Consider the following 26514-nt stretch of genomic DNA (forward strand, 5'->3'; position numbering starts at 1 on the left):
CCCCTCCCCCCGCCAAAAAACCCCCTACATAGCAGAACTAGAAAAGGTGCTGAGAAGGGCGACCAAAATGATAAACGGGCTGAAATAGTTCTCTATGACAGGCTACACAGGTTAAGGTCTTTAGCTTGGAAGAGAGACAACTGGCAGGGGACCTGATTTTATAAATTCATGAATGGGGTGGAACAGATAAAGAATGGGTGGGTCAGACCAAAGTCCATTGAGCCCAGCATCTGGTCTACAATAGCTACTCCTGAGGGAATTCTGCACATAAAACCTTAAAATACTTGTCAAAATAACACAATGTACATGACAATCTTTAAGTAATTAATTAAAAATGTAATACAGAAAAAAAAGTTATTACTTAAAGATGCAGAGGTTTAAATATTTTGAGAGGAATTTCCCTAGAAGTTCACTGTAAGAGCATCTCTTCCACTCTCTCTCCCTACTCCCCTGGCCAGTCTCCAACTCCTCCACCTGCCACTATCTATCCCCTCCCCCTCTAAGATCAATCCCTTCCACTCTATCCCCACTCCCAAAGTTTAATCCCTCTCTCAGTACTGCCCCTCACACAGGCTCCCTTTGTCTCTCTCTCTCGCTCTCTCACACAAACAGGCTCCCTCTAGTACACACACACACACATACATCCCTATTACTACTACTATTGAACAATTCTATAGCACTACCCGAGATACACAGCACTGTACAAACATACAAAAAAAACAGTCCCTGCTCAATAGAGCTTACAATCTAATAAGACAAACATACCCCAAATCTCTTGTCCTGTATTTCATACAGCAAGACAATGGGTAAAAGGAAAAGTAAGTTAGTTACAAGACTAAAAAAGCAGAGAATCAGGCATAAGATTTAAAAGCGGTTTCACAAAGGTGGGTCTTTAGATGGATTTAAACATGGCAAGAGAGGAAGCCTGACGCACCAGTTCAGGAAAACTATTCCAAACAGATGGTGCAGCCAGGTGGGAAGCACAGAGTCTGGAATTGGCAGTAGAGAAGGGCACAGACAGGAGTGACTTATCTGACGAGTGGAGTGCAGAGAGAGATAAGAGAGGAAAGCTAGTGAGGTGCTGCAAAGTGAAGGCATCTATAGGTGAGAAAGAGGAGCTTGAACTGTATGCACCACAGGTGCTGTCTGACTTTGTTCATTGGCCAGAGCAGGGGCCGAATCTGGCAGACCTGTTCCAAAGTCCACCTTAATAATAAATTTATGGACTTTTCTTCCAGAAACTTGTCCAAAACTTTTTTAAATCCAACTACAATAACATCTTTTACCACATCCTCTGGCAATGAATTCCAGGGCTTAATTATGCCTTTCTTTAAATGTACTGCTTCTAACTTCATTGCATGTCCCCTAGTCTTTGTACCTTTTGAATGCATTGTTTAGGCTTCCTAGATAGTATTTTTAAAAAATGTAATAAACACAAGTACCTCTTGATCCGCAAGTAATAGTAACTTAAAACACATGCAAAAACATCCCTCATACAGGCTCCCTACTCTCTCTCTCTCATGCACACCCCCTCATATAGAATTCCCCTCTCTCTTTCGCACCCCCCCCCCCCCATACAGGCTCTCTCTTGCACACACTGGCTCTCTTTCTCACGCATACACTCTCACAGGATACCTGTCTCTCTCTCTCACACACCCCTGCACACTGGCTCCCTCTCTCGCTCACCCCCTACATTATAGGCTCTCACATACACACACATCCCTTCACACAGGCTCCCTCTCTCATTCACTCCCCCTACACATAGGCTACCTCTCTCACACACACATCCCTTCACACAGGCTCTCTTTCTTACACATACACACCCTCACACAGGCTCCTTTTCTCACAAACGAGCACCCTCACAAAAACACAATCCCTTTTTCCCCCACATACTCCTTCACAATCTGACATAGGCTTCCTCTCTCTGGCACCCACACCCATGCTTTCTCTCTCAGCCCCAAGCTCGTAGTCTTACACACACACACACACACTCGCCTGCTCCATCTTCACCCCGGGTAGGATGGCCTCAGCTCGTGGCACACCTGGGACCTGCTTCATCTTTGCCGTGAGTAGAGGCTGTCCCCACTTGGGCACGCTGGACTAAATAGCGGCTATTCCAGGTCACAAGTATCCAGCAGATCCCAAAACGTAGATCTATTTCTTGTTACTCATTCCCAGAGATAGCAATTGCTTTCTCTAGTCTACCTGGGTAATAATGTTTTATGGATTTTTTTTCCAGGAACTTGTCCAAATCTCTTTTAAACCTCACAATGCTCGTTGCCTTGATCACCCCCCTCTGGCAACAGATTCCACAGCTTGATTGTGCACGGAGTGAAAAAGCACGTTCTATGGTTTGTTTTAAATCTGTTACTTGTTAGTTTCATAAAGTGCCCCTTTGTTTTAGTATTACTTGAAAGCGCAAACAACATAGCATGTCTTATATTAATACAGCAGGTACGGCTGAAGGTAGCCCATATTGAATTTTCAGCTGGCAACGGCTCTGAGATGATTCTTGAAAAGGCTAAAATAAAACGGACAACTTTTTTTTTTCCCCAAGAGGGAAACAGCTTCCACAACTCCACAAATGGCATCTCTCTGGATGAAAAGGTAACTAGTTTGTCAAGCGTAGGGTACTCTCACCTTTCTGCGCCTGGTCTTTATCATAAACTCTCTGGCCAGGTGAGGGGCTGGCTGGGGCTCCAGGGGTCGGATGATAATGCTCTTGTCCAAAGGGTCACCAGGGACAATCTGCAAGCAAACAGAGCTTTTTTTTGCGTTAAAGAGTCACCGGCAGTCGGCTGTTTTACTTCCCAGCTCTCCAAGACACTCTTTTCATCATGTCAGCAAATGGAAGTATCACAGGATCTTGGTGGTAGCCCAGAAATTCTTCCCCAACCAATCTCTAAAGCCCCCTTTGGCCTCCCGGCATCATAGACCATGTAGAGCAAGATGAATCCCCAGCATGCAAGCTTGGAAGATCTGGTGAAATTAAGACTTACCTGATAATTTCCTCTCTTTTACTTCTGCTACACCAGTCAAGAACGGATGGGTTTAGTCCACTCATCCAGCAGTTGGAGGCAGAGTTTAATTTTTTTTTTTTTATATTACTAGTATGCGTGTCATGAATGGAACCAGACATAGCCAGTATATTACTACTGTCCAAACTAACTACAAATTAATAACTGCAGAACTAAAACATTTCATCCCAAACGGGTAGTGAAAACCTTCCCAAGTCTTAGGCAAAAACTTAGAAAAAAAACTAGCAATCAAACTTCTTGATAGGGATAACTTTCCCTTTTTTTTTTTATTGTTTGCAATCCTTACATTTTTTGCCAACCACCATAAAAGCTCTAATTTAAAGGCAGCCTAGTTTAATCATCCTGGGTGGGCTTCTTGACTGGTGTAGGAGAAGGAAAGGAAAGGAAATTATCAGCTAAGTCTTAATTTCACCTTCCTTTTCCTTCTGCTCCACCTATGGAAAGTACCAAAGCCCATTCCCATCTTTCTTTCCTACGATGATTTCATCCTTCACTTAAATCAACAGATTATTTTACCAGAATTTAACAAAAATGATTGTAAAGGAGCAATGGAATCAATACACTTCTTAGATATAAGTTATTTAGAGTTGACAAAGGAATTTCACAAATCCTATAGATTTGTATTGTTCACCGGTACAGACAAAGGTGAGGCTGCTTCAAAGACAGCAATCTCGAGGTGGATTAAAGAAACAATATCTGCAGTATATTTGTTACAAGGTAAACAAATGCCAAGGGGCATAAAGGCCCATTTGACAAGAGTGCAGTCCTCTTCATGGGCCAAAATTGGTGCAATAAGTCCTATTGATGTTTCCAAGGCGACAACATGCACAACTAAGTTCATTTCCAAACATTATAGGTTGGATGTCCTCGCAAAAAAGGGACACAAATTGTGGTGCTGCAGTTTTAAAAGCGAGTTTGGTCTTATGGAGGTGAACACATTTAACCCCTTGTAGAAATCATGTGACAACCTAGTGGGACGAAAGCAGAGTTGCTTACCTGTAACAGGTGTTCTCACAAGTCAGCAGGATGTTAGTCCTCACATGTGGGTGACATCATCAGGATGGAGCCCAATCACGGAAAGCTTCTGTCAAAGTTTCTAGAACTTTGACTGGCACCACTGAGCATGCCCAGCAGGGGACCCCCTTCAGTCTCGTTTGTAGTAAAGTACGAGTGAAAAATAAAATAATAAAACGTAATGCATCCAACTCCGTGGGGTGGCGGGCGGGTTTCGTGAGGACTAACATCCTGCTGTCTTGTGAGAACACCTGTTACAGGTAAGCAACTCTGCTTTCTCACAGCACAAGCAGGATGGTAGTCCTCACGTATGGGTGATTAGCAAGTTACAGGATGCCCGAATGTCAAATAGCCAAAATTCCTAACGATGTGCAACAGGCACAACAAAAGAAAATTAGGTCTTACCTTTGATAATTTTCGTTCCTGTTATTATCACGGATCAGTCCAGACTCCTGGGTTTTGCCCCCCACTCTAGCAGATGGAGACAGAAGTTTACAAACAAAAAACTCTTCCTTATCTAGGCTGGTGCCACCTATGTCTGGCAGTATTACTTACTGTCAAAGCAGGATGAAACCCAAATAACACAGCAAACTAACTATATACAGTAACCTAACAACAGTAACCGGCTCACCCACCCCCAAATGGGAACCCGAGCAAACGATAACAGGATGTAGAAGAATGAGCAGAGCATGAGAGAAATAAACAGCACGGACTCTCCTACGTCATTGCAGAGTATATGGGTGGGACTCTGGACTGATCCGTGGTACTACAGGAACAAAAATTATCAAAGGTAAGACCTAATTTTCTTTTCCCTGTCGTACCCGGATCAGTCCAGACTCCTGGGATGTACCAGAGCTGCCTCAAATGGGATGGGATCCGGAGAGTCCCGCTCTGAGCACCCCTGCACCAAAATCACCGCTGCCTGGAGTCTTAACATCTAGGCAATAATGTCTGGCGAATGTATGTAAGGACTTCCATGTCGCTGCCCTACAAATCTCCTCTGGGGATATATGGTGGCACTCCGCCCAGGACGCAGCCTGGGAACGCGTAGAATGCGCCTTGAGACCCATTGGGAAAGCTTTACTCTGCATCAGATACGCAGAACCGATAGCCTCCTTCAACCAACGAGCAATCGTAGTCTTAGAAGCCGCATTACCCCTACGAGGTCCGCTCCACAGCACAAACAAATGGTCTGACACTCAGAAAGCATTCGTAACTTCCAGGTAATGCAACAGTGCCCGACGGACATCCAATCTGTGCAAATCCTTAGACAAAGGATCCGCCCTATCCAAATCCGAAAACGAAGGCAGTTCCACCGTCTGATTGAGATGAAAGGCAGATACCACCTTCGGAAGAAATGAAGGAACCGTACGAAGGGACACCCCCCGTATCAGATATTCGCAAAAAGGGCTCCCGACAAGACATAGCTTGAAGCTCAGAGACCCGCCTTGGCGATACCATGGCTACCAAGAAGACCACCTTCAGAGTCAAATCTTTCAAGGTAGACCTGCGAAGGGGCTTGAATGGGGCACCGCACAACACCTTTAAGACCAAATTCAGATTCCAGGAAGGACAAAGGTTACGTAACGGAGGTCGTAAATGTTTAGCCCCCCGAAGAAATCGGACTACATCCGGATGCGAAGACAAAGGCATCCTGTGGACCAGCCTGCGCAACGACGTCAAAGCCGCTACCTGAACCCATAGCGAGCTACACGAGAGACCCTTTGCCAAGCCATCCTGGAGAAATCTTAAGACCTCGGGCACGGACGCGCGAGTAGGCCCCACGTCGCACGCCAAATACCACGTCTCAAACACCCTCTAAACTCACACATAAGCTAAAGACGTAGAAGCTTTGCGGGACCGTAAGAGGGTGGCTACCACTGCATCCGAATAACCTCTGGCCTTCAGCCTTCTCCTCTCAAAAGCCATGCCGCTAGACAGAAGCGGCCTACCTGGTCAAAACAAACGGGACCCTGATGTAGTAGATCCGGAACATACGGAAAGCGGAGGGGCTCCTCCACCGCCAGATTCAGAAGATCCGCAAACCACAGACGGCGAGGCCATTCGGGGGCGATGAGCACCACTCTTGCCGGGTGCAACTCTATTCGCCGTAACACCCTGCCGATGAGTGGCCAGGGAGGAAACACATACAGAAGCACATCCGTCGGCCACGGCAAGGCTAGGGCGTCCATGCCCTCCGCTGCAGTCTCCCTGCGGCGAGCGAAGAAACGAGGAGCTTTCACATTCTTGTAAGTTGCCATCAGATCGAAGGCGGGAAATCCCCACTGAAGACAGATGAGACGATACGCCTCTTCCGCGAGCTCCCACTCTCCGGGGTCCAGGCGATTGCAACTGAGAAAATCTGCATGAACATTCTCTACCCCGGCGATGTGAGAGGCCGCTATGCTGTCCAGATGTTCCTCCGCCCATGCTATTAAAAAGCCGAGCTTTGGCCGCGACTGGTTGACTCCTGGTTCCTCCTTGACGATTGATGTATGCCACCGTGGTCGCATTGTCTGACAGAATCCGGACGGCCTTTCCGCAAACTAGCGGAAGAAAAGCCTGCAGAGCAAAACGAACTGCTCTGGTCTCTAGGTGATTGATGGATCACGACGCCTCCTGCGGGGACCATTGCCCCTGCACAGACTTCCACAGACAGACAGTTCCCCAGCCATATAGGCTGGCGTCCGTAGTGACTATCATCCAAGCCGGTATCTCTAGAGGCACTCCGTGACTCAAGTTGCTGGGACACAACCACCAATCCAGGCTGTCCCGAACGGACTGAGTCAGTGGCAAAGGGAGACGAAATTCTTCCGAAACCGGAAGAATTCCAGCGGGAGAGCAATGCGGACTGTAATGGTCGCATATGAGCGAAAGCCCAAGGAACCAACTCCAGCGTGGATGTCATTGATCCCAATACTTGTAAATAATCCCAGACTACAGGTTCCTGTTTGGCCAACAATCTTCGAACTTGTACCTGTAATTTGCACATCTGCTCCTGCGTCAGGGACACCATCCCCCCGACGGGTGTTGAACAAAGCTCCCAAAAACTCCAGCAACTGCGACGGTACTAGCCGACTCTTGGACACATTGACTATCCAACCTAGATTGTGTAACAACTGAAGTACCCGTTGCACTGCCACTCGACAAAGCGGCTCCGACTTGGCGCGAATCAGCCAATCGTCCAGATACGGGTGTACCAGCAGACCTTCCCTGCGGAGCTGTGCGGCCACCACCAGCATGCACCACAAAACCACTTCAGATGGTCCTGAATGCCTCGGCAAGAATTCTCTCAAATGCCAAAAAAAGAGACCATATCACCCCAATCCTTCATCATCTACACTGGCTTCCGATTAAATACAGGATCCAATTCAAGTCCTTAATGATGATACATAAGGCCTTATATAACATCGCTCCACTCAATTTAACGTTTCAAATTCAGCTACACACATCCGTTAAACCGACTAGAAGCGCTTATCAGAACAGACCAATCACACAACTGGCGAAATCCTCTCTGAGGAAACGCGCTCTATCCACAGCGGGCCCTTCACTCTGGAACTCGCTTCCTCCGGACCTTCGCCTTGAACCATGCCACGCTACATTTAAAAAGAAACTTAAGACTTGGATGTTCAAACAAGCATTCCCTTAGAGCTAAGAGCAAGAAGAAAGGCATTTCATATTCTCCATCTTTTTCCCCAGCATATATCTTCCTGAAGAGATCAATACTGAACTGTACTTAAGCATATGCAATATTATATACTATTCTGTTACTTGGATTAATTATGTTCAATGTTATTTACTTATTTACTTATTAACTCGCATGTTATTTATTAACTGTTTAGCAATATTATATACTATTCTGTTACTTAGATTAATTATGCTCAATGTAAACCGCTAAATGAAGCGATAGTTACTGTTCTCTGTAAACCGGGGTGATATGTATATTATACAGGAACTTCTGGTATATAAATCCTTTAAATAAATAAATAAATAAATAAATAAATAATCTTGGTGAAGGTCCAAGGTGCTGTCGCCAGGCCGAACGGGAGTGCCTGAAACTGAAAATGCTGTCCCAGCATGGCAAACCGAAGGAACTGCTGGTACTCTGCTCGGATGCCAATGTGAAGATACGCTTCCGTGAGATCCAGGGATGCCAAAAACTCCCCCTGTCTGACTGACGCGATCACGGAGCGGAAGGTCTCCATCCGAAAACGCGGAATCCTCAGACAGCGGTTGACCCTTTTTAAATCTAGGATAGAATGAAAGGTTCCTTCCCTTTTTGGCACCATGAAGTAAATGGAATAACGGCCCCTGCGGAGCTCATTGCGTGGTACGGGAACAATTGCGTCGAGTTCTCGGAGCCGGCCCAGAGTTGCCCGAACCGCCCGACGTTTGTCTGAAAACCTGCAAGACGATACCAGAAAACACTGGCGCGGCCGGCGAAAAAAATCTAAAGCGTAACCGTGTCTTATCACATCTAAGACCCACTGATCCGACGTGATCCTGGTCCATTCCCCGTAAAACCGACTCAGCCTGCCCCCGATTTTTGGGACGGAGGAATGGACCGGCCGCATATCATTGTGCAGGCTTGCCCCCCTGCACATTCTGACCGATTCCCTGATGACCGAAACGGCACCCGCGAAAGGACTGAGAATAAGACTGCTGTCTGTTGGCACTGTGACGAAAAGAGGACACTGATCCTCGAGAAGTCCGAGGCCGGTGCCCGCCGCGAAAGCGAGAACGAGAGGTCTGACCTCCCCTGGACCTTGGTCTGTCCTCTGGCAACCGATGCATCTTGTTCTCACCCAGGGACTCAATAAGATCCTCCAATTCCTTGCCGAACAACAACTTGCCCTTAAAGGGCAACGAGCCTAACTGGGCCTTCGATGTCACGTCCGCCAACCAATGATGAAGCCACAGCAGACGCCTCGTGGAGACCGTGGTTCTGGCTGAGGTAATAAGCAGATCATAAAAGGCGTCTGCACTATAAGCAATCACCGCCTCCAAATGACCCGCCTGACGCGCTTCCTCGGGAGATAGAGACTCATTGGCCAGTAACTGCTGCGCCAAGCGGAGACCAGCGTGTAAGGAAAAGTTACTGCAAATTGCTGCCCGAATGCCCAAGGCCGAAACCTCGAATATTCTCTTGAGTTGAACTTCCAGCTTCCGGTCCTGTAAATCCTTGAGCGCTGTACCTCCTGTCACCGGAATGGTGGTCTTTTTGGTGACCGCCGCCACCGCCGAATCAATCTTGGGTATCCGCAACAGCTCTAAGGTATCTTCCGGTAGGGGATAAAGCTTATCCATAGCCTTGGCCACCTTGAGGCCTAACTCAGGGGTATCCCATTCCTTAAAGAGCAAATCGGATCCTGAAAAATGTAATGGGAAGGCCGAAGGAGGACCCCGTAACCCCAATACCACCGGATCCGTTGCCCCCAGCCGAGACTCTTCCTGCGGTACCGGGATGCTTAACTCCTTCAGGATTTCAGGAATGAGAGGACCCAGCTTGTCCCTGCGAAATAGATGAACCACCTTCGGGTCATCCCCCTCCATTCTATGGGTCCCCCGAGAACCAGTGGATAACAAGTCCCCGTCCCCATCAACCCCCCTCGGGGGCTGGGACAGTCCATTCGGATCATCTGGTTGCTCATCCGTGTCCGTGGTAGAATCCGGGTCCTCCCGGACTGCCCTAGGACGACTAGGTCGGACGCTGTCCGCGCCCCCCGGGGCTGGGCCAGGTCGAATTCGCTTCCCCCGCCCCCCAAGGGGGTCCGAGGAGGGGGTATCGTGGGACCTCTTCCTGGCCAGGCAGCGGGCCTTGAGTGCCCTGTGCATCAAAAGGACAAATTCCGACCCAAAAGAAGAATCTGAAGAGCCCTCCCTCTGCATCCCCGCCTCAGGGACCCAAGGATCACTGCCAGGGCGGTGCCCTGCATGACTGTCCCCTTCAGGGACCCTGTGCTGGGGCGAGAGACGCGGTGGGGGATCGTCCTACCCCCGTTCCGACCCCGACTCAGAACCCGCTGCCCCCCGAGGCAACAAAATGGCGGCCGTTCCCGGGCTCCTCGGGAACAGGCCTTCCACCTCGATCAGCAGCCCCCCTGCCGCTCCGGCGTGTAATCACTGTCGGCTCCGAGGTTGAACGGAGCCCGAGGACCCCCCCTCGCCGCCCGACAGGCAGGAGGAACAGAGGTTATTGCGCGACAGCGTGCCGATGAGCCGCAGGCTCTGCATGCCGACCAGCGCGGCATGCTCCGAGCCCCGCGAACAGGAGCGCTACCCGAGAGAAATTGAAAAAACTAAACTACTCCCGACGGCAAAATTGGCGCTCGCCCCCCCCCGTGGCAGAGCAGAAGAGAGCCACACAGAAGAACAGGCAAAGAAAAAAACCTTTCTAAAATGCTACTGGTACCTCGGGTTCTGGGCCAGCTGGAGGGAGTGTCACCCCCAGCTGCGAAGATGGGCTGGTAAGTGGGGATCCCCCACACATCAGCTGCCTCGGAAACCAGGGGGGATGGTCCCTTCAGGACCTCGCAACCCCCTGGGAGGCAAGAGATTCCACCTGCAGGCAAGCCTCTGCGGTGCGGAGAACTAAGCTAAAACTAATTCCCCTTTTTCTTTTTTTTTTTTTTTTTTTAAACACCTAAACCCTAGGCCTCAGCTCAGACTGTAGGTTTTGCACCCTCTCCACCTGCTAGGAGACAGAAGAATACTGCCAGACTGTAGGTGGCACCAGCCTAGATAAGGCGGAGTTTTGTTTGTAAACCTCTGTCTCCATCTGCTAGAGGGAGGGGCAAAACCCAGGAGTCTGGACTGATCCGGGTATGTACAGGGAACTGAGGTAGTTTTGGTGAGTTGGGCAGCCTGATCATCTTCCTGAGTCGCAGGAAGGAGTTTGGTTATTATATGGGAAATAGGTTACGTAGGACCGATCGGCCGAAGATGGAATCCTGTCTGCCAGCTTTGTCAAAACAATAATGAGCTGCAAAAGTATGGAGGGAGCTCCATGTAGCAGTTCTACAGATGTCAGCAAGAGGAACGGAGCGGAGGTGTGCCACTGATGTTGCCAATGCTCTTACGGAGTGTGCTTTAACACGGTCGTGCAGAGGAATACCTGCTTGATGATAGCAAAAAGAAATGCAATCTGCTAGCCAGATTGAAATGGTCTGTTTGCCTACTGGAGTACCCAATTTAGTTTTATCAAAAGAGACAAATAGTTGGGTGGACGACCTGTGGGCTGCAGTACGATCTAAGTAAAAAGAAAGAGTGGGTTTGCAATCCAAGGAGTGGAGAGCTCGCTCACCTGGATGTGAGTGAGGTCTGGGAAAAAAAAGTTGGAAGAATTATACATGGGGGGGGGGGGGGGGGGGGGGGGGGGGGCTGACCTGAAAGAAAGAGGAGGCGAAGGACTTTGTTCCAGCCAAGGAGCCTTTTTTCCACCGCCAAAGAGAGCTTTAAAATCTGACTCGGGAGTCCCGGAGGGAGGAGGGGCGTGACATCACTTCCGCCCCCACCGAGAGCCAGCCAATAAGAACAGGTCTGTAGCGGCGCGCAGCCGACGCCGGCGCACTGCCTAAGCCTTTGGCTGAAAAAAAAAGGCTCCTAAAGCTTTTTAATTTTCTTATATAATCATCTGTCTTCTAAATTCAAGCAGCCTTCACTGAGAGATCACAAATAGAAGAAAGGAGTCAGTAAGTGGAACTCAATTACTTTGTTTGTCTTTTTCTTGCTAAATATAATGCCGCATACAAAGAGGAAGGGGAAGGAGAGGGAGGGAACCTCGACCCCTCATCAGACCTCCCCAGTCCAAACAAAGATTAAAGAGTTTTACGCTGCAGTGGGGACTAAACCAGGAGAGTCAGCTGGGTTACAGGATCAGGAGCAGAATCCTGAACCCCTTGACGAAACAACTTTGAGCCCTCATGCTCCTGAGACCCCTTCACCCCCCCCCCCCCTCCATAATATAACAGCTGATACTGCAGACCCTCTGAGACCAAAGATGTCCCAGGTGGAGAAGCATTCGAGAAAGGAGCAGCCGCTATAAAGAATGGACAGCTTCAAGGCGTGAATGTTTTATCTGCCTTGAAGGAGTTTAATATCGGGACAATATCTGGAATTGGTAGTTCAATTCCAGTATCAACAGAAGGGGAAACAGCAACGGATAGGGTTAATTTAGTGACCTTTCCTCAGAGATCTCCAGTATGCATACCTGAGATTACATTGTTAGAAAAACCAGAAGTTGTCACTTTAGATGTATTATGGAATGCTGTATCTGTTTTTTAAAAAACAATAATCTCTTTAACTCAAGCCTTTCAAGGCTTTCAGGATCAGTCTACAATAGTAAACCCAGTAGTATTATCCAACTCTATTAAAATACAAAAACTGGATCCTCAAGTAGACCAAATGAAAGAGGTACAAACAACTTTGATTCAAGGGGAGAGTAGAACAGATAAGAGAATAGAGAATCTGGAGAACAGACTTAGATAAAATAATTTGAGAATGATAAATTTTCCTAAATGCAAGCTTATTTCTCCTAATGAACAGTTAAATAAATATCTTAGAGAAGTGCTGTCTTACTCCTCCACTAATTTGCCTAATATAACTAAAGTATACTTTTTACCTGATATTTTGAAAAGAGGTGAAGGAGAAGGAGCAAGAGGTGTTTCTAAAAAAAATATAGTGATACCATCCCCGATTAATTAATCCAGTCTTTCCAGAAGAGGAGCCAGCATCGACGTGGGATCGGGCATCGGCATAGGAACCGGTGCCAGTGGAAAACTGGAAAGACCTTAGAGCGTGAAGTAACGCCTCTTGGACAATCCTGTCCTTCCGCCCGAGAAGCCGGCATGGGGGGCACGGCTATTGGGGGTGGAGGCTCAAGTAGGCGTAGCTGGAGACTCTACCGGTGGCGGTGGAGTTCCGGATCCCGGCACAGATACCGGTGGGGGAAAGCCTCGGTGCCCCGAGTCCAGAGGGGGATGGGGCCTCGTCTCCTTGGGGGCTCCGTCACCGATGTCGATGGCTTTCCGATTCCTACATCGGAGGAACTTCGTCGATGACGGTGTCGCTGTTTGTCTGGCATAGAAGATGAAGATGTCGATGCTTTGGACCGAGAAGAGGAAGGTGAAGGGACATCACCAGTGGATTTTTGCCGTTTAGGCTTCAGTGGCGACGGAGTCTTCGAAGATAGAGGGTTTTGGCTTGATGTCTGTTTAGTAGAAGTCAATGGAGAGACCTTAAAAAGGAGTTCCATCTTCTCTAAACGGGCCCTATGGCCTTTTGGAGTCATTTGTGAACAGCTTGTACACTGTTGCACGTCATGAATGGGTCCAAGACACAGAACACACACATCATGCGGGACTGCGAGGGACATAGTTCATGGGCACTCGGGACACTTGCGGAACCCGGTGGCCATGATTTTTGAAAGAAAAACGGTCACGTGGTCGATGACCGTCGAATACCGTGAGAGGAAATCTCCGGGAACCGACTGAAAAACGATGGTGGAGAAATTAAAAAAATTCAGGCAAGCAGTTAGCGCTTTCTGTGATGTGCACTGCGACTATGTCCCCCTGGAAACAATGCAGGGGGATTCTGGTAACATGCAGCAGCTCCCTTCGATGAGCCTGCAGCTGCTCGTGGTGACTTCAAAATGGCAGTGTGGCTTTTTCAATGGAAGAATTTCCAGTATCAACAATCTCAGAAACCCTTCAGTGGCACATTCAGTGGCTGCTTTGAGAGGAAGAGGCTGAATCAGTAGCCTGTTTTTTGGGAGGACTGATTACCTTTGAGGACTCCCAAGCCCATGACATTACAACAGACTGAACACAAAATGCCAACAACAGCTGAGGTACGTTTGCTTTCATAGGAGGTGCAGCAGTGGTTTATATCTGCCACAGAATTCAACAGACTGCAGAATCTTAATATTGCCCTGAGCTCTTGAAACCTCCCAGGAAAAATAATCTGCAACTTACCCGAAGATAGTCAGAATGCCAGCACCTAGGCAGGCAGCCTTTTCTTAGGAAAAGTGCTTCAAAAGGCTCATTTAAAACTCACTTAGATTACCCAAGCAAATGAAAAGGGAGTTTGTTTTCCTATCCTGCCTCACACTACTGCAGAGAACCCAATCTTTAAGAGCCTGGTGTCCAAGAAATGAGTATAGGAGCTATATCAGAATCAAAATTAGCTCAGAAATTTCATTCAAATCAAACACAGGGAAGAGGCTTGTCCACAACTGTCCATCCAATAGCTTTGGAGGCAGAGAACACTGGCTATATCAGGTTCCATTCATGACATACATACTAATGTCATCAAAAAACAAAAAAAACAAAACCCAAAAAGCTCTCCACCTCCAACTGCTGGATGAGGGGACTAACCCATATGTTCTTGACTGGTGGCACAGAAGAAAAATGAAACATTTGTCTGCAAGCTAAAACTCAAGTGGACAAAGGGGATCCATAAGCCATGTGTGCCTCAACAACTCTTCATGATGCTATAAACGAATACTCGTGTTGCTGGTGTCCATTTAAGGAGTCTGCACCTGATCTCATGCGTAAGCAACATCTGTGCTTTTGTTTAATAAGGGAAGAATCTGATTATGTATAAAACCAGCATACTAGAACAGCCACTAAAGGAATCCTAGTGAGCCTGAAGGGTTTGGCAAGAGGGGTATTTTGCTAGTCAGCAATTTCATTAAACTAGTGGTCTAGGCATTACAACCCACTTTAGCAACAGCAAAAGAAAAGAAAAAAGCCACATGACTTGCAACATGGGAGTCATTTTCAACTGCTTGCCTTGGTGGAAAGTCCTTGGGGTGCAGACTTTCACTTTCAAAATTGCCACAGGTAATGGGTACAAAAGAACCCATGGATGTTTTCACTTGCATGTAAGTCTGCGCATATGTTTATTGGAAAAACCATCCCCTCAGATCTGAATCTTCAATCTAGACAATATTTTCAGAACCCACCTAAACCCCACCCCCTGGGAATGCTTCCCTCAGTCCGGCTACAAGGCTACAACTTATACAACAGACAAAACGTACCTGCCAGTGATGGAAAACGGACAGGGAAAAAGCCTGCCCCTGTGTGTGGGTCCTCAGGTCAGTCTCGAACCCAAACGAGTCTATGGCTGGGATGAAGGCTTTGATGGTGTAGAGGGGGGAGCCTGGGATGGGTGCATCCTGAGTCACGTGACCCCTGTCAAAAAGAAAGATGCATATAGGGAAATTGGTTACCACCTGCTAATTTTTGTTCCTGGAATACACAGATTAGTCCAGACTCTTGGGTTTTGCCTCCCTGCCAGCAGATGGAGACAGAAGAAAATTTCCCTGATGCTGCCATATAACCTAGTGTGCCATCTGCAGTCCTTCAGTACTGACTTATACCCAAGCCAAGATGATAACTATTGAACCAACTTTAAGAATCTTGAATCCAAACCCCTACGATGAGGAGGAAGGTGAAGTCTTAACAAATTGGAAATTCGTTTGAAGAAAAAAAAGCTGAACAGCACTGAATCCCCCAACAATTCTGCAATATATACAAATTATCAGTATGAGCAGACTCTCCCCCCAATGAGTAGGTCCCCAGATTGATTTGTGGTATTCCAGGAATGAAAATGAGCAGGTAAGAACCAATTTTCCTTTCCTTTTGATACCCCAGCTCAGTCCAGACTCCTGGGACGTACCAAGCTCCCCTAAACTGGGTGGGACCTTGACATTCCTGCTCGGAGAGCACTCATCAAACCACATGGAATTCGGTGCCTGGACATCCAACCGATAATGTCTGGTGAAAGTGTGCAATGACTTCCAAGTAGCTGCCCTGTTAATCTCTTGTGGGGACACCTGTTGGGATTCAGTCCAAGGGATCTCTTGAGAACGAGTCACACGAGCCCTCAACCCCTCAGACACAAATATAAGTTGAGGCATAGCCTTTTCAGCCAATGCGCAATCATAGCTTTTGACGCCTTACTCACCTTCTTTGGACCATTCCAAAGCGCGAAGAGGTGACCCGTCTGCCGGAAATTATTAGTAACCTTAAGGTACCTCAACAATTCCTGCCTTACATCCAAGATATGAAGTTCTTTCGCGTGAGGCACAGATGAATCCAAATTCGGAAAGGCCAGAAGTTTCATAATCTGACTAATTAGCCACACTAACGGACACCATTATCCTCAATCTCGAAAAAGGCCAACCTTGTCTCCTCGCGCTGCTGGATCTTTCCTCAGCGTTCGACACCGTGAACCACCCTAGCCTACTGCAACGACTAACAGACATCGGCATCACTGGAGCAGCTTTCAACTGGTTTAAGTCCTTCCTAGAGAACAGAACATACAAAGTTAAGATAAACAACAAGGAATCTCACCCCATCCAAGTCAAGATGGGGGTACCACAAGGATCATCACTCTCCCCCACCCTCTTCAACATTTACCTTCTCCCACTCTGTCATCTACTTACTAACCTCAAGCTCACCCATTTCTTATACGCGGATGACATTCAAATTCTCATCCCTATCACGGAGACCATACAAAAAGCCATGGCCTACTGGAAAAAATGCCTCTCATCCATCAACGATCTTCTAACCAGCCTCAATCTGGTGCTAAACACCAAAAAAACGGAAATTCTCATAATAGCACCGGAGCATTCTACCCCGCCAACATCCAACAACTCTCCAGACACCTCAGGATATTCCACCGCACCTCAAGTCAGAGATCTGGGAGTACTACTAGACAACAGACTCAGCCTCAATAAATTCATAAATAACACTACAAAAGAATGCTTCTTTAAATTACATGTGCTAAAGAAACTAAAGCCCCTTCTACTCTACAGGGATTTCCGCACAGTACTCCAAGCCATCATCCTTACCAAATTAGACTACTGTAATTCACTCCTGCAAGGCCTTCCAGCATACACTACCAAACCACTCCAGATGGTTCTGAATGCTACTGCAAGGATCCTTACCAATGCCAGAAAAAGGGACCATATCACCCCAATCCTCCAGCATCTCCACTGGCTTCCCATCAAATATAGGATTCAGTTCAAGACTTGCACGATGATTCACAAGGCATTACATAACATCTCCCCACTCAACTTAACTTTCCAGCTTCAACTACACTCTTCTAACAAACCAACCAGAAGGGCATACCCGAATAGAATGATCACCCAACCTGCAAAATCTACCCTGAGGAAACGCGCTCTATCCACAGCAGGCCCGTCTCTCTGGAACTCACTACCGGACCTCCGCCTTGAACCGTGCCATACTACTTTCAAAGTGAAACTCAAGACTTGGCTTTTCCATCAAGCTTTCCCAGAGAGCTAAAAGCAAGAAAAACAAACTTCCAGCCTTGTCTTACAGCATTATTGTAATGTTCATACTGCGTCAGTTATATGTTTCAAGTTGTTTTCTAAGTTGATCTTAGTTGTTTCATAATAGATTTTACTTTGATTATTATCCGTTCATTATATTCGATATGTTCCATGTAAACCGCCTCCCCGGCGATAGTTATTTCTGTTAAATGTGAACCGGAGTGATATGTATTGTATACAGGAACTTCCGGTATATAAAAACAAAACAAAAAAAAAAAAAATAAATAAATAAGATGGCACGCCGAAACAACCATTAGAAGAGGGTATCGTGCGTAATGAGATCCCAGATTCCGAGATCTGCAGAAAAGGATCCAGACATGACAAAGCCTGAAATTCCGAGATTCTCCTGGCTAAACAAATAGTCATCAGAAAAACCACCTTCAGAGTTAAGACCTTTATGGATGCCCTCCTTCAGCAGTTCAAACGGAGCCTCTAAGCACCAAATTAAGATTCCAAGAGGGACAGATTTTTCTCACTGGAGGATGCAAATGTTTGGGTCTTTGAAGAAAATGCATCACATCCGGATGTGTGGACAAGGGATGTTCCTGCTTTTTACCCTGAAGACAGCCCAAAGCTGCTACTTACACTTGAAGAGTTAAAGGCAAGACTCTTAATCATACCATCCTACAGAAAGGTCAAACTATGCAACACCATAGCATGAATAGGCTGCACTCCATCAATGGTACACCAGAACTCAAGAACCTCCAAATCCTCACATAAGCCAAGGATTTGGAAGGTTGCCTGGCCTGCAATAGGTAGTAAATGTTTTCAGAATATTCTTTCCAGTTCATCATTTTCCTCTCAATAGCCAAGCCGCGAGACAGTAGTAAGCCGTCTGATCTGAAAATATTGGGCCTTGGTGGAGAAGATTCAAACAGATGACCGAAGCTTAACAGTCAGTCTACCACCATGATGAGAAAGTCTGCAAACCATGGTTGATGAGGCCATTTTGGAGCCACCAGAATCACGTCGCTCGGATATTTCTCTATCTGCCAAAGCACCTTGCCCACCAGTGGCCACGGAGGAAAGGCATAAAGGAGAATGCCTTGAGGCCATGGGAGAACCAGAACTTCGATTCACTCTGCCCTGTGTTCTTTCCAGCAGCACTAAAAACGAGGTACTTTGAAATTTTGTTGGTATGCCATTAAGTTCATGTGGCGACGTCCACATCCATGCTGAATGAGATGCATTGCCATATCTGACAGCTCCCACTCTCTGGCGACTAGCTTTTTCTGAGAAAATCCACCTGAACATTGTTCACCCTGACTATGTGAGATGCTACCAGCTGCTCTAAATGTTGTTCCATCCAAAGAACCAACGCCTAGGCCTCCTTAACCACCACCCATCTCTTGGTTCTTCCCTACCAGTTGATGTAGGCCACTATCGTTGCATTGTCCGACAGAACCCACACCAGTTGTTCGTGTAACCGTGGCAGAAAGGCAAATAACAAAATATACCGCTATCGTCTCTAACCGATTGATAGACCATGATGCTTCCTTCTTTGACCAGTGGCCCTGCAACTACTCATACTGACATACCACCCCATCCCAAAAGACTGGCATCAGTGATAACTATCACCCAATCCTGAACTTCCAACTCCACACTGTGCCCCAGAGTGGTGCAAATAAGCCACCATTAAAGTGTCGCTGAATTCCCCCTTGAGTGGAAGAGGAAGATGAAACTCCTCCAATAATGTCTTCCAGCGGGAGAGAAGAGTTCTCTGAACTGGTCACATGTGCACAAACACCCATGGCAACAGCTCCAATGTTGATGCCACAGAATCTAGGACTTGTAAATAGTCCCAGACGAATCTAACCCTGTAACTTTAGCATCCACTCTTCTGCCTGAGTGTCAAAACTGAGCCTGAGTGTCAAACTGAGCCCCTAGATACCCCAGGGTTTGAGAACAAATGAGATGGCTCTTTTCCAGATTTAGTCCCGCCCAGAGACCTCAACTGCAGCAGTACCCACTGCATCAACTGCCAACAGAGGTCCTCCAACTTTGCTCGAATGACCCAGTTGTCCAGATACGGATGCACCAACACACCTTCTCGCATGAGGGCTGACAACACCAACACCACACTTTGGTGAATGTATGCAGAGCCACTGCCAATTTGAAAAGAGCACGAAACTGAAAATGTTTCCCCAGGATCATGAACTGTAGAAATTGCTGGGGCTCTGGCCTGATGGCTATATGCAGATATGCTTGTCAAGTCTAGAGATGCCAAGAAGTCTCCCTTGCATACCGCTGCTATGACTGACCGCAGAGTTTCCATGCGGAAATGTGGAACCTTGAGAGTCGCATTTAAAAAATTGCCTGAACGTTCTCTCCTTTTTAGGTACCATGAAATGAAGAAATTACTTACCTGATAATTTTGTTTTCCTTAGCATAGACAGATGGACTCAAGACCAATGGGTTATGCTCCCCCTACCAGCAGATGGAGACTGAGTCAGATTTCAAAGCTGACGTCACCCTAGATGCACCCCTGTAGTAACCTCAAAAGCCACTATGGACATGCAAATGAAAAAACAATTAAAAATATGATTAAAAACAGATAATGGTAACTGTACTCAACCAATCATAAATACTGAACTCCAGTAAGAATACAGATGCCCTTATCTCTAGGGACTGGATGATGGCTTACCCATAATCTCTTGGAATCAATATCCACTCCACAGGTGAATCCTTGGGCAGCCGTGGGTGGGATGCTGAGCCCATCTGTCTACACCAAGGAAAATGAAATTATCAGGTAAGTAATTTCTCCATTTCCTAGCATGTAGCCAGATGGACTCAGGACCAATGGGATGTACAAAAGCTACTCCTGATTGGGGCAGGAGGCTGCCCGTGGTCTGGTTAATACCGCCCTTGCAAAGGCTGCATTCTCTTGGGCCTGTATGTCTAGGCAATAGAACCTGGAGAAGGTGTGCAAGGACCATGTCGCCGGCAGATATCGATGGGAGACAGCAGTCTAGCTTCCACCCATGAGATCGCCTGAGCCCTAGTGAGCTTTAACTTGAGAAGGTAATGGCTTTCCTGCCTCCACACAGGCTCCAGTAACCACCTCTTTAATCCAGCGAACTATGGTAGCCCGCAAAGCTGGTTCCCTCTGCTTCCTTCCACCGTGAAGGACAAACAGGTGGTTCGTCTTTAGGATTGGTTCTGAAACTTCCAGATACCACAACAAGTCTACTGACATTCAAATGACAGAGGCAGCAGTATTCTTCCATGTCCTTGTGCTTATCTAGGGATGGCAACGAAATGGACTGAGTCAAATGAAACTCTGAAACTATCTTGGGCAAGAAGGATAGAATGGTTCGAAGCTGTAACGCTCCTGGAATCATCCAAATCCTCCGGAGGAAAGGTTCCTGATAGGACAATGCCTGCATTTCAGAGATGCGACGTGCCAAGCATATAGCCACCAGTGACACTGTTTTCAAGTTTAATAAATGCAAGGAAAGACTGTGCAGTGACCAAAAGGAAGGCCTTGCCAAAAATTCCAATACTAGATTAAGATTCCACAAGGGTACCAGCCACCATAGGGTAAGCCGGAAGTGCTTCACCCCTTTCAGAAAATAGGCCATGTCTGGATGAGCTGACAGGTGAGCTCCGTTCACCTTGCCCCTGAAACAGGGAGAGCCACTACCTGGATCTTCAAGGAGTTAAGGATCAAACCTTTATTTCAAGCCATCCTACAATAGTTCCAGAATTAGTGGGATTTTGACCACTCGAGGGGGGACACCGCGTTCCTCGCACCAGGCCTCAAATGCTCTCCAGACCCGCACATATGTTAGGAACGTAGAGAACTTCTGAGTGCGAAGTAAGGTGGCAATTATTGCCGCAGAACATCCTCGCTTCATCAGGCGAGCCCTCTCAAGGGCCAGACCGTAAGACAGAATCAAGTCGGATCCTCCTGAAGGACTGGTCCCTGCTACAGCAAGGTCTTCCTTATATACTTTTTCCAAGCATTACAGATTAGATGTCTGTGCCCAGAGTCTGCCTTCTTTGAGGTGGGCATTCTTAGGGCAGGCTTGGCAGGCTCTCTCCCAGTGTCATAGTAGCTTGGGTACATCCCATTGGTCTGGACTGGTCTGGTGGGAAGATAAGGAAGGAAAAATTGAGTTCTTACCTGCTAATTTTCTTTCCTTGACTCTATTTAAGACCATCCAGGATTCTATCTGATTGGCTGTTGCTTTGGGGAGTGGGGTTTGTTCTTTACTCTCTTTCAGATCTGTGGTAAATAGTTCTTCATTTTTAGGTTTTAAATTTGTGGCTTTCACATTTTGAGCCTCAGTTGTTCACTTTTGAATTTTGACCTCCCTGCTTATTTTTGGGAAGTTTTATATGCTGTATGCTTTGACATGCAAATACTGAGGAGCTGCAGATGGTACACTTCCCCTAAAAGGGATGACATCATCAAAACAGTTAATATTTCTCTGCCTCCATCTGCAAATAGGGGAGCAAAACCCAAGCTCTGGTAGGACACGAAAGAAAATTAGCAAGTAAGAATTACATTTTCACTTGCAAACCAAGATATGTTTAATGCCCTGAAACAGTGAGGCCATGAAAGGGTAAGGAAGAGAGAAGACTGAAGCCCTTTTACCTTCTCCTGGCCAGCACAGTGTAGACCGCAGAGACACAGTCAGCAGGAGCCTGCACCTCCACAAAATAGTAGGGCTCCATTAGGCGTGGGGTGGCCTGCGAAAGGGAGGAAAACATTACAGCCTTTGACTTCAGATGTACACCAAGGTCCAGTCAGAAAGCCTCATTCCGAACTCAAAATTAAATTAGATTAACAAATTTCACACTCGGCAGAGGTCCTGATATTTCAGAATAAACTGCTCTTTCATCCCATAAACGCCACATTTGCCGACTGCTGTGTTAACATGAAATGTTGGTCCAATCTGTCCACCTCTCACCCTAGTGCATGCCGGTCCCTGTCCAACTACAAGCAACCAAATTGATTCAAGCCATATCAAAAAGGCAAAGCACATTTAACAGGCTAAGCGCCACACTCAAAACTCTGCGAAACAATTTTGCTTTCTCTGGGGAGCCTTTTCCTGGTCAATGGGCATTGGAAATTCTGGAGCTGGACAATCTTTCATGAGGACCTGGAGTTAGGTTGCCAGCACAGTCCATGCCGACACCAGCCACAAGTGAGACACACAGGTTTCTCTGTGGAAAGGTACTTATATCAAGACTTTCAGTGTGTGGAGAGTTTAGCACGAAGCCTAGGTCTTTACCATGAGGAAGGCGGAGTAGACGACCCGCCGGGCAGTCGGGATGATTTGACCCCCACCTCGATGTAACGGCTCCTGCGCAATTACTGCATCCAGGATCTTGAACTTCACATTGCGAATCACTGCAAGTTAAGCAGAAAGAGTAAGCGTCCTGCCGCGTTCCTGGCTTATCGTCCGAGCATGTGGAAGGGAAAGGGGTGGGGGTGGGGTGCATCAGCATCTCTCCTCAGAGCTGCCGCTCTCTGTCTCTGTCCCTTTGTGCACCGTCCAAACAGGTCGAACAGATTAAGCATCTAAGGGCGCAGAAGATGTAGCCTGCTCTACAATGCATGCACACGTTTTTATATTCATTCATGGGTCCATATCGCACTTGCAGCAGTAACTGAACTTTTGGTTTTTTAAATTTTGGTTTGGATTTCTTCCGGATCCCTTACTTACACTCATCACAGAGGGGACCTTCCCTGGTCCCCCACTGGAAGCCCTGGACAATGCTGTCTTTCACGGAGCCCAACAACGCTTTGTCAACCTGTACAGAAACAGAGACAAGAGCACCTTATGTATCAGCGATGTCTCTTGCTCTTAAATAAAGAAAAACGTGTTTCAGTGATCAGCACAGTTAAGAAAGATCTGTATTCAGTCTCCTGCTCGTTGGGCTGGAAATGCTGCAGAAGCAGCCCTTTTGTTTATAAAATGTTTATTCCGCAATCTCTCAGCAATGCTGTATGTTGTAGAATATCAAAGTATAAAACAAATAAAAACATATATACACTTAACACAATACAGCATGAACATGAACAGGACACCCTACCTGAGTACACCTTTCCCACTGTAAAAAGACCTCCTGAACATAGAAGTCTCTCTCACGAGGCTGCTAACTTGATCCTGCTTTTGCTTCTGATTCATGTGCACTCCGCAGAGGCATGGCCCTATCTGGGGCCCCACGTACAGACTTATCTGATCTATACTAAAACACCGCAGAAATCTTTGAATCTTTCAGATTGCTGGCTATGCTATCATCTAAAGCCGAATGGCTCTGGGTTTGTTCCTGTACCTTTAATGAATCATCCATCCTCAATCGGGATACTTATATTGCATCTACTGCTGTCTCTCCTACCCACGCTAACCCTTATGCCCTACCCCTGTGCACCAAACAGGCAGGGTGGTATTTTCAGCTGGAGTGTGTCACACCTTGGGCAAACTGTACCGATACTATGACCGCCTCCTATAAGAAGGGTTATTTCTGTGTGGTGAAATATCGTTTATCTGCACAATGAAGCTTTGAGCATGAATGCTTTGACCATGAACTAAACATGACTGTTTATCTATACAAGGTTAATAACAAGGTGGTGGCTCTCCCCAGGGCACATCCTTCATACTCCGGAGACTATAAACATAAGTGTCCCACCTATCCCCCATGCTTCAACAGGACTTTACCTCGTTGTGACTACAGCAGAAGCAGCCAGTCAGTCAGTCCATGCATTCGCCAGCTGGGCCCTATGGAGGCTGAGAAAAAGATCCAGGGGACCTGCTCTACTGGTTATGGACACAACCTCAGGTGTACCGGGAACTATACACATGATGAGTACACCCCTTCACCTATGTTTCTGCTTGCCAAAGCTTATACTGAAGCGCAAGGCTGTTCTGTGTTGGGCCTTCCTGTTGTTACGGGAGGGAACATATCAAAAATCTACTTCACCACCTCTGAGGTAAGAGTAAATGACAGCAGGCTATCAGTCTATAATACCTCAGGACTATGGTTCTTTGCACCGTGGATACCATTGTACCATTGTTTTCCCTAAACAAGCATCATCAGAACTGGTTTACCCCTAAGAGAAGGCACAGGTCACTATTTGATCTCCAGATGGACAGTGATCCCTTTCACTGTGTTTTGAGAACCTTTTTTCCTGGTTTAGGAGTTTTTGAACTTGAAAGTACTTTAAAAAAAAATCTTTCTGCCACTGTGGAAGTCACAATGAATGAGACAACGAAGATTATGGGACTAATGCAGCAAGAGATTAAGTCTTTTAAAGAAATAAGTGAAGGCTTTCCAAAAAAGGAGTAACAGGCACTCTCCAAGAAACTTTCTCCAGTAGTCTAGCCGCAGAGTTTTGAACGAGTTGTAACATATAATGTTTTCTTTAAAGGTAATCTTGTTTACAAGATGTTGCAAAAATCTAATGTCGTAAGCACCAGGCTCTGGAGAACTGCTCTAAAATCAATTTTGTCCAGTATATAGCACATTCTTCGTACAACTCTTAAAACAGGCTGATTTTAGAGCCTTCTTTAACTGAGGTCTGAAGGCCAAACTCTGAATCCAACACTGCTCCTAGATCTTTAACCTCAGACTGAAGTGGTAAAACTGATCCTTCAAACTGGATCACAGGTGCTCTTTCCAATGGAATATTACGACGCACCCATAACATTTCCGTCTTTGCTACATTCAACACCATCTTATTGGGAGCCATCCAATCCTGAGTCTTCCTCAAACAACTGTTTATCTCCTCATTAAGATCTTTTTTTTGAAGAATTTACTGGGAATATAAACTGAATGTCATCAGCATAAAATTTAAATTTCACCCCCATAATTCTAATAAGCTTTGCCAATGGGGTTAGATACACGTTAAAAAGTGGGGGGGGGGGGGGGGGGCGCCTTAAAGTCTTGACAATAGTTATTTCATGTACAACTGTGTGAAACGCTGAGGCCAGATCCAAGAGGACCACAACAATAAGGTAGCGACTACCGAGGTTAGTAAGGTTTCTGTGCCATAGGGGCCTCCAAACCCACATTGATCCAGGTCTAAAATTACATTGTCGTCCATAAAAGTTGTTAATTGATGCAATGCCCATTTTTCAATAATTTTTGTAAGACTCGGAAGATTGGAGATTGACCTCTAACTGTGCACATCTTCTGGAGACAGATCGCCTTTCTTTAAAATTGGTTTTACTCTGGATACCTTAGGTTCTTCAGGTAAAACTCCACTACTCAATGGACGTATTAATAATATTTACCAAAGCGTTTCCAAAAACATTTTTCAGTTCACGAAGCAACCAAAATGGGCAGGGATCTAAAGCATAGTCATGAAATCACCGAAGCTATTCTTTTTCTGAGAATGGCTCAAAAACAGACCAATATTGATGGATGTTCAGATTCTGACTGTAGACTTCCCTGATCAATTCCCTTTATATCATTTAGATTTGCTGTCTGATATAGATGCTGTGCAAAGGCCTCAGCATCAAGGACAGGCGACACCTCACTTTCATTCTTATTACCCATCATGGTCTTTTCTATAGAAAAAAAGTTCAAGTGGTCGCCGCATCTCAAAAAAGATATAATTGCGATGGAGAAGGTACAGAGAAGGGCAACCAAAATGATAAAGGGGATGGAACAGCTCCCCTATGAGGAAAGGCTGAAGAGGTTAGGGCTGTTCAGCTTGGAGAAGAGACGGCTGAGGGGGGATATGATTCAAACTTTCAGATACTTGAAAGGTTTTAATGATCCAAAGACAATGACAAACCTTTTCCGTTGCAAAAAAAAAAAAAATCAGCAGAGCCAGGGGTCACAATTTAAAACTCCAGGGAGAAGACTCAGAACCAATGTCAGGAAGTATTTCTTCACGGAGAGGGTGGTGGATGCCTGGAACGCCCTTCCGGAGGAAGTGCTGAAGAACAAAACTGTGAAGGATTTCAAAGGGGCGTGGGATAAATACTGTGGATCCATAAAGTCTAGAGGATGTGAATGAAGAGAAGAGGTATGGGGGTGGCTTGCGGGAATGACGGCTACTTCCTGGTGATTAATACCCTTATTCAATAAACATACACACTGTTAATGTGACTCCAACATTGCTCTATGCTTCAACGGTAAGAGGAA

The 26514-nt window shown here is 46.5% G+C and overlaps 1 protein-coding gene across 3 annotated transcripts in view; it reads right to left on the reverse strand.

The window, feature by feature from the left end:
• The window catches only part of EFTUD2 (elongation factor Tu GTP binding domain containing 2), a 93753-nt gene that overhangs the window by 4291 nt on the left and 62948 nt on the right, over nt 1-26514 (reverse strand). For all 3 annotated transcript variants that reach the window (XM_029572912.1, XM_029572913.1, XM_029572914.1), the window contains exons 23-27: nt 23085-23172; nt 22650-22768; nt 22010-22104; nt 15091-15244; nt 2641-2748 (exon numbers count right to left, since the gene is read on the reverse strand). In XM_029572912.1, coding sequence (XP_029428772.1) covers nt 2641-2748; nt 15091-15244; nt 22010-22104; nt 22650-22768; nt 23085-23172 — 564 coding nt within the window. The remainder of the gene's footprint in view (nt 1-2640; nt 2749-15090; nt 15245-22009; nt 22105-22649; nt 22769-23084; nt 23173-26514) is intronic.

The sequence above is a fragment of the Rhinatrema bivittatum genome, chromosome 12 (genome assembly GCF_901001135.1).
Source record: "Rhinatrema bivittatum chromosome 12, aRhiBiv1.1, whole genome shotgun sequence".
Classification (NCBI taxonomy): Eukaryota; Metazoa; Chordata; class Amphibia; order Gymnophiona; family Rhinatrematidae; genus Rhinatrema; species Rhinatrema bivittatum.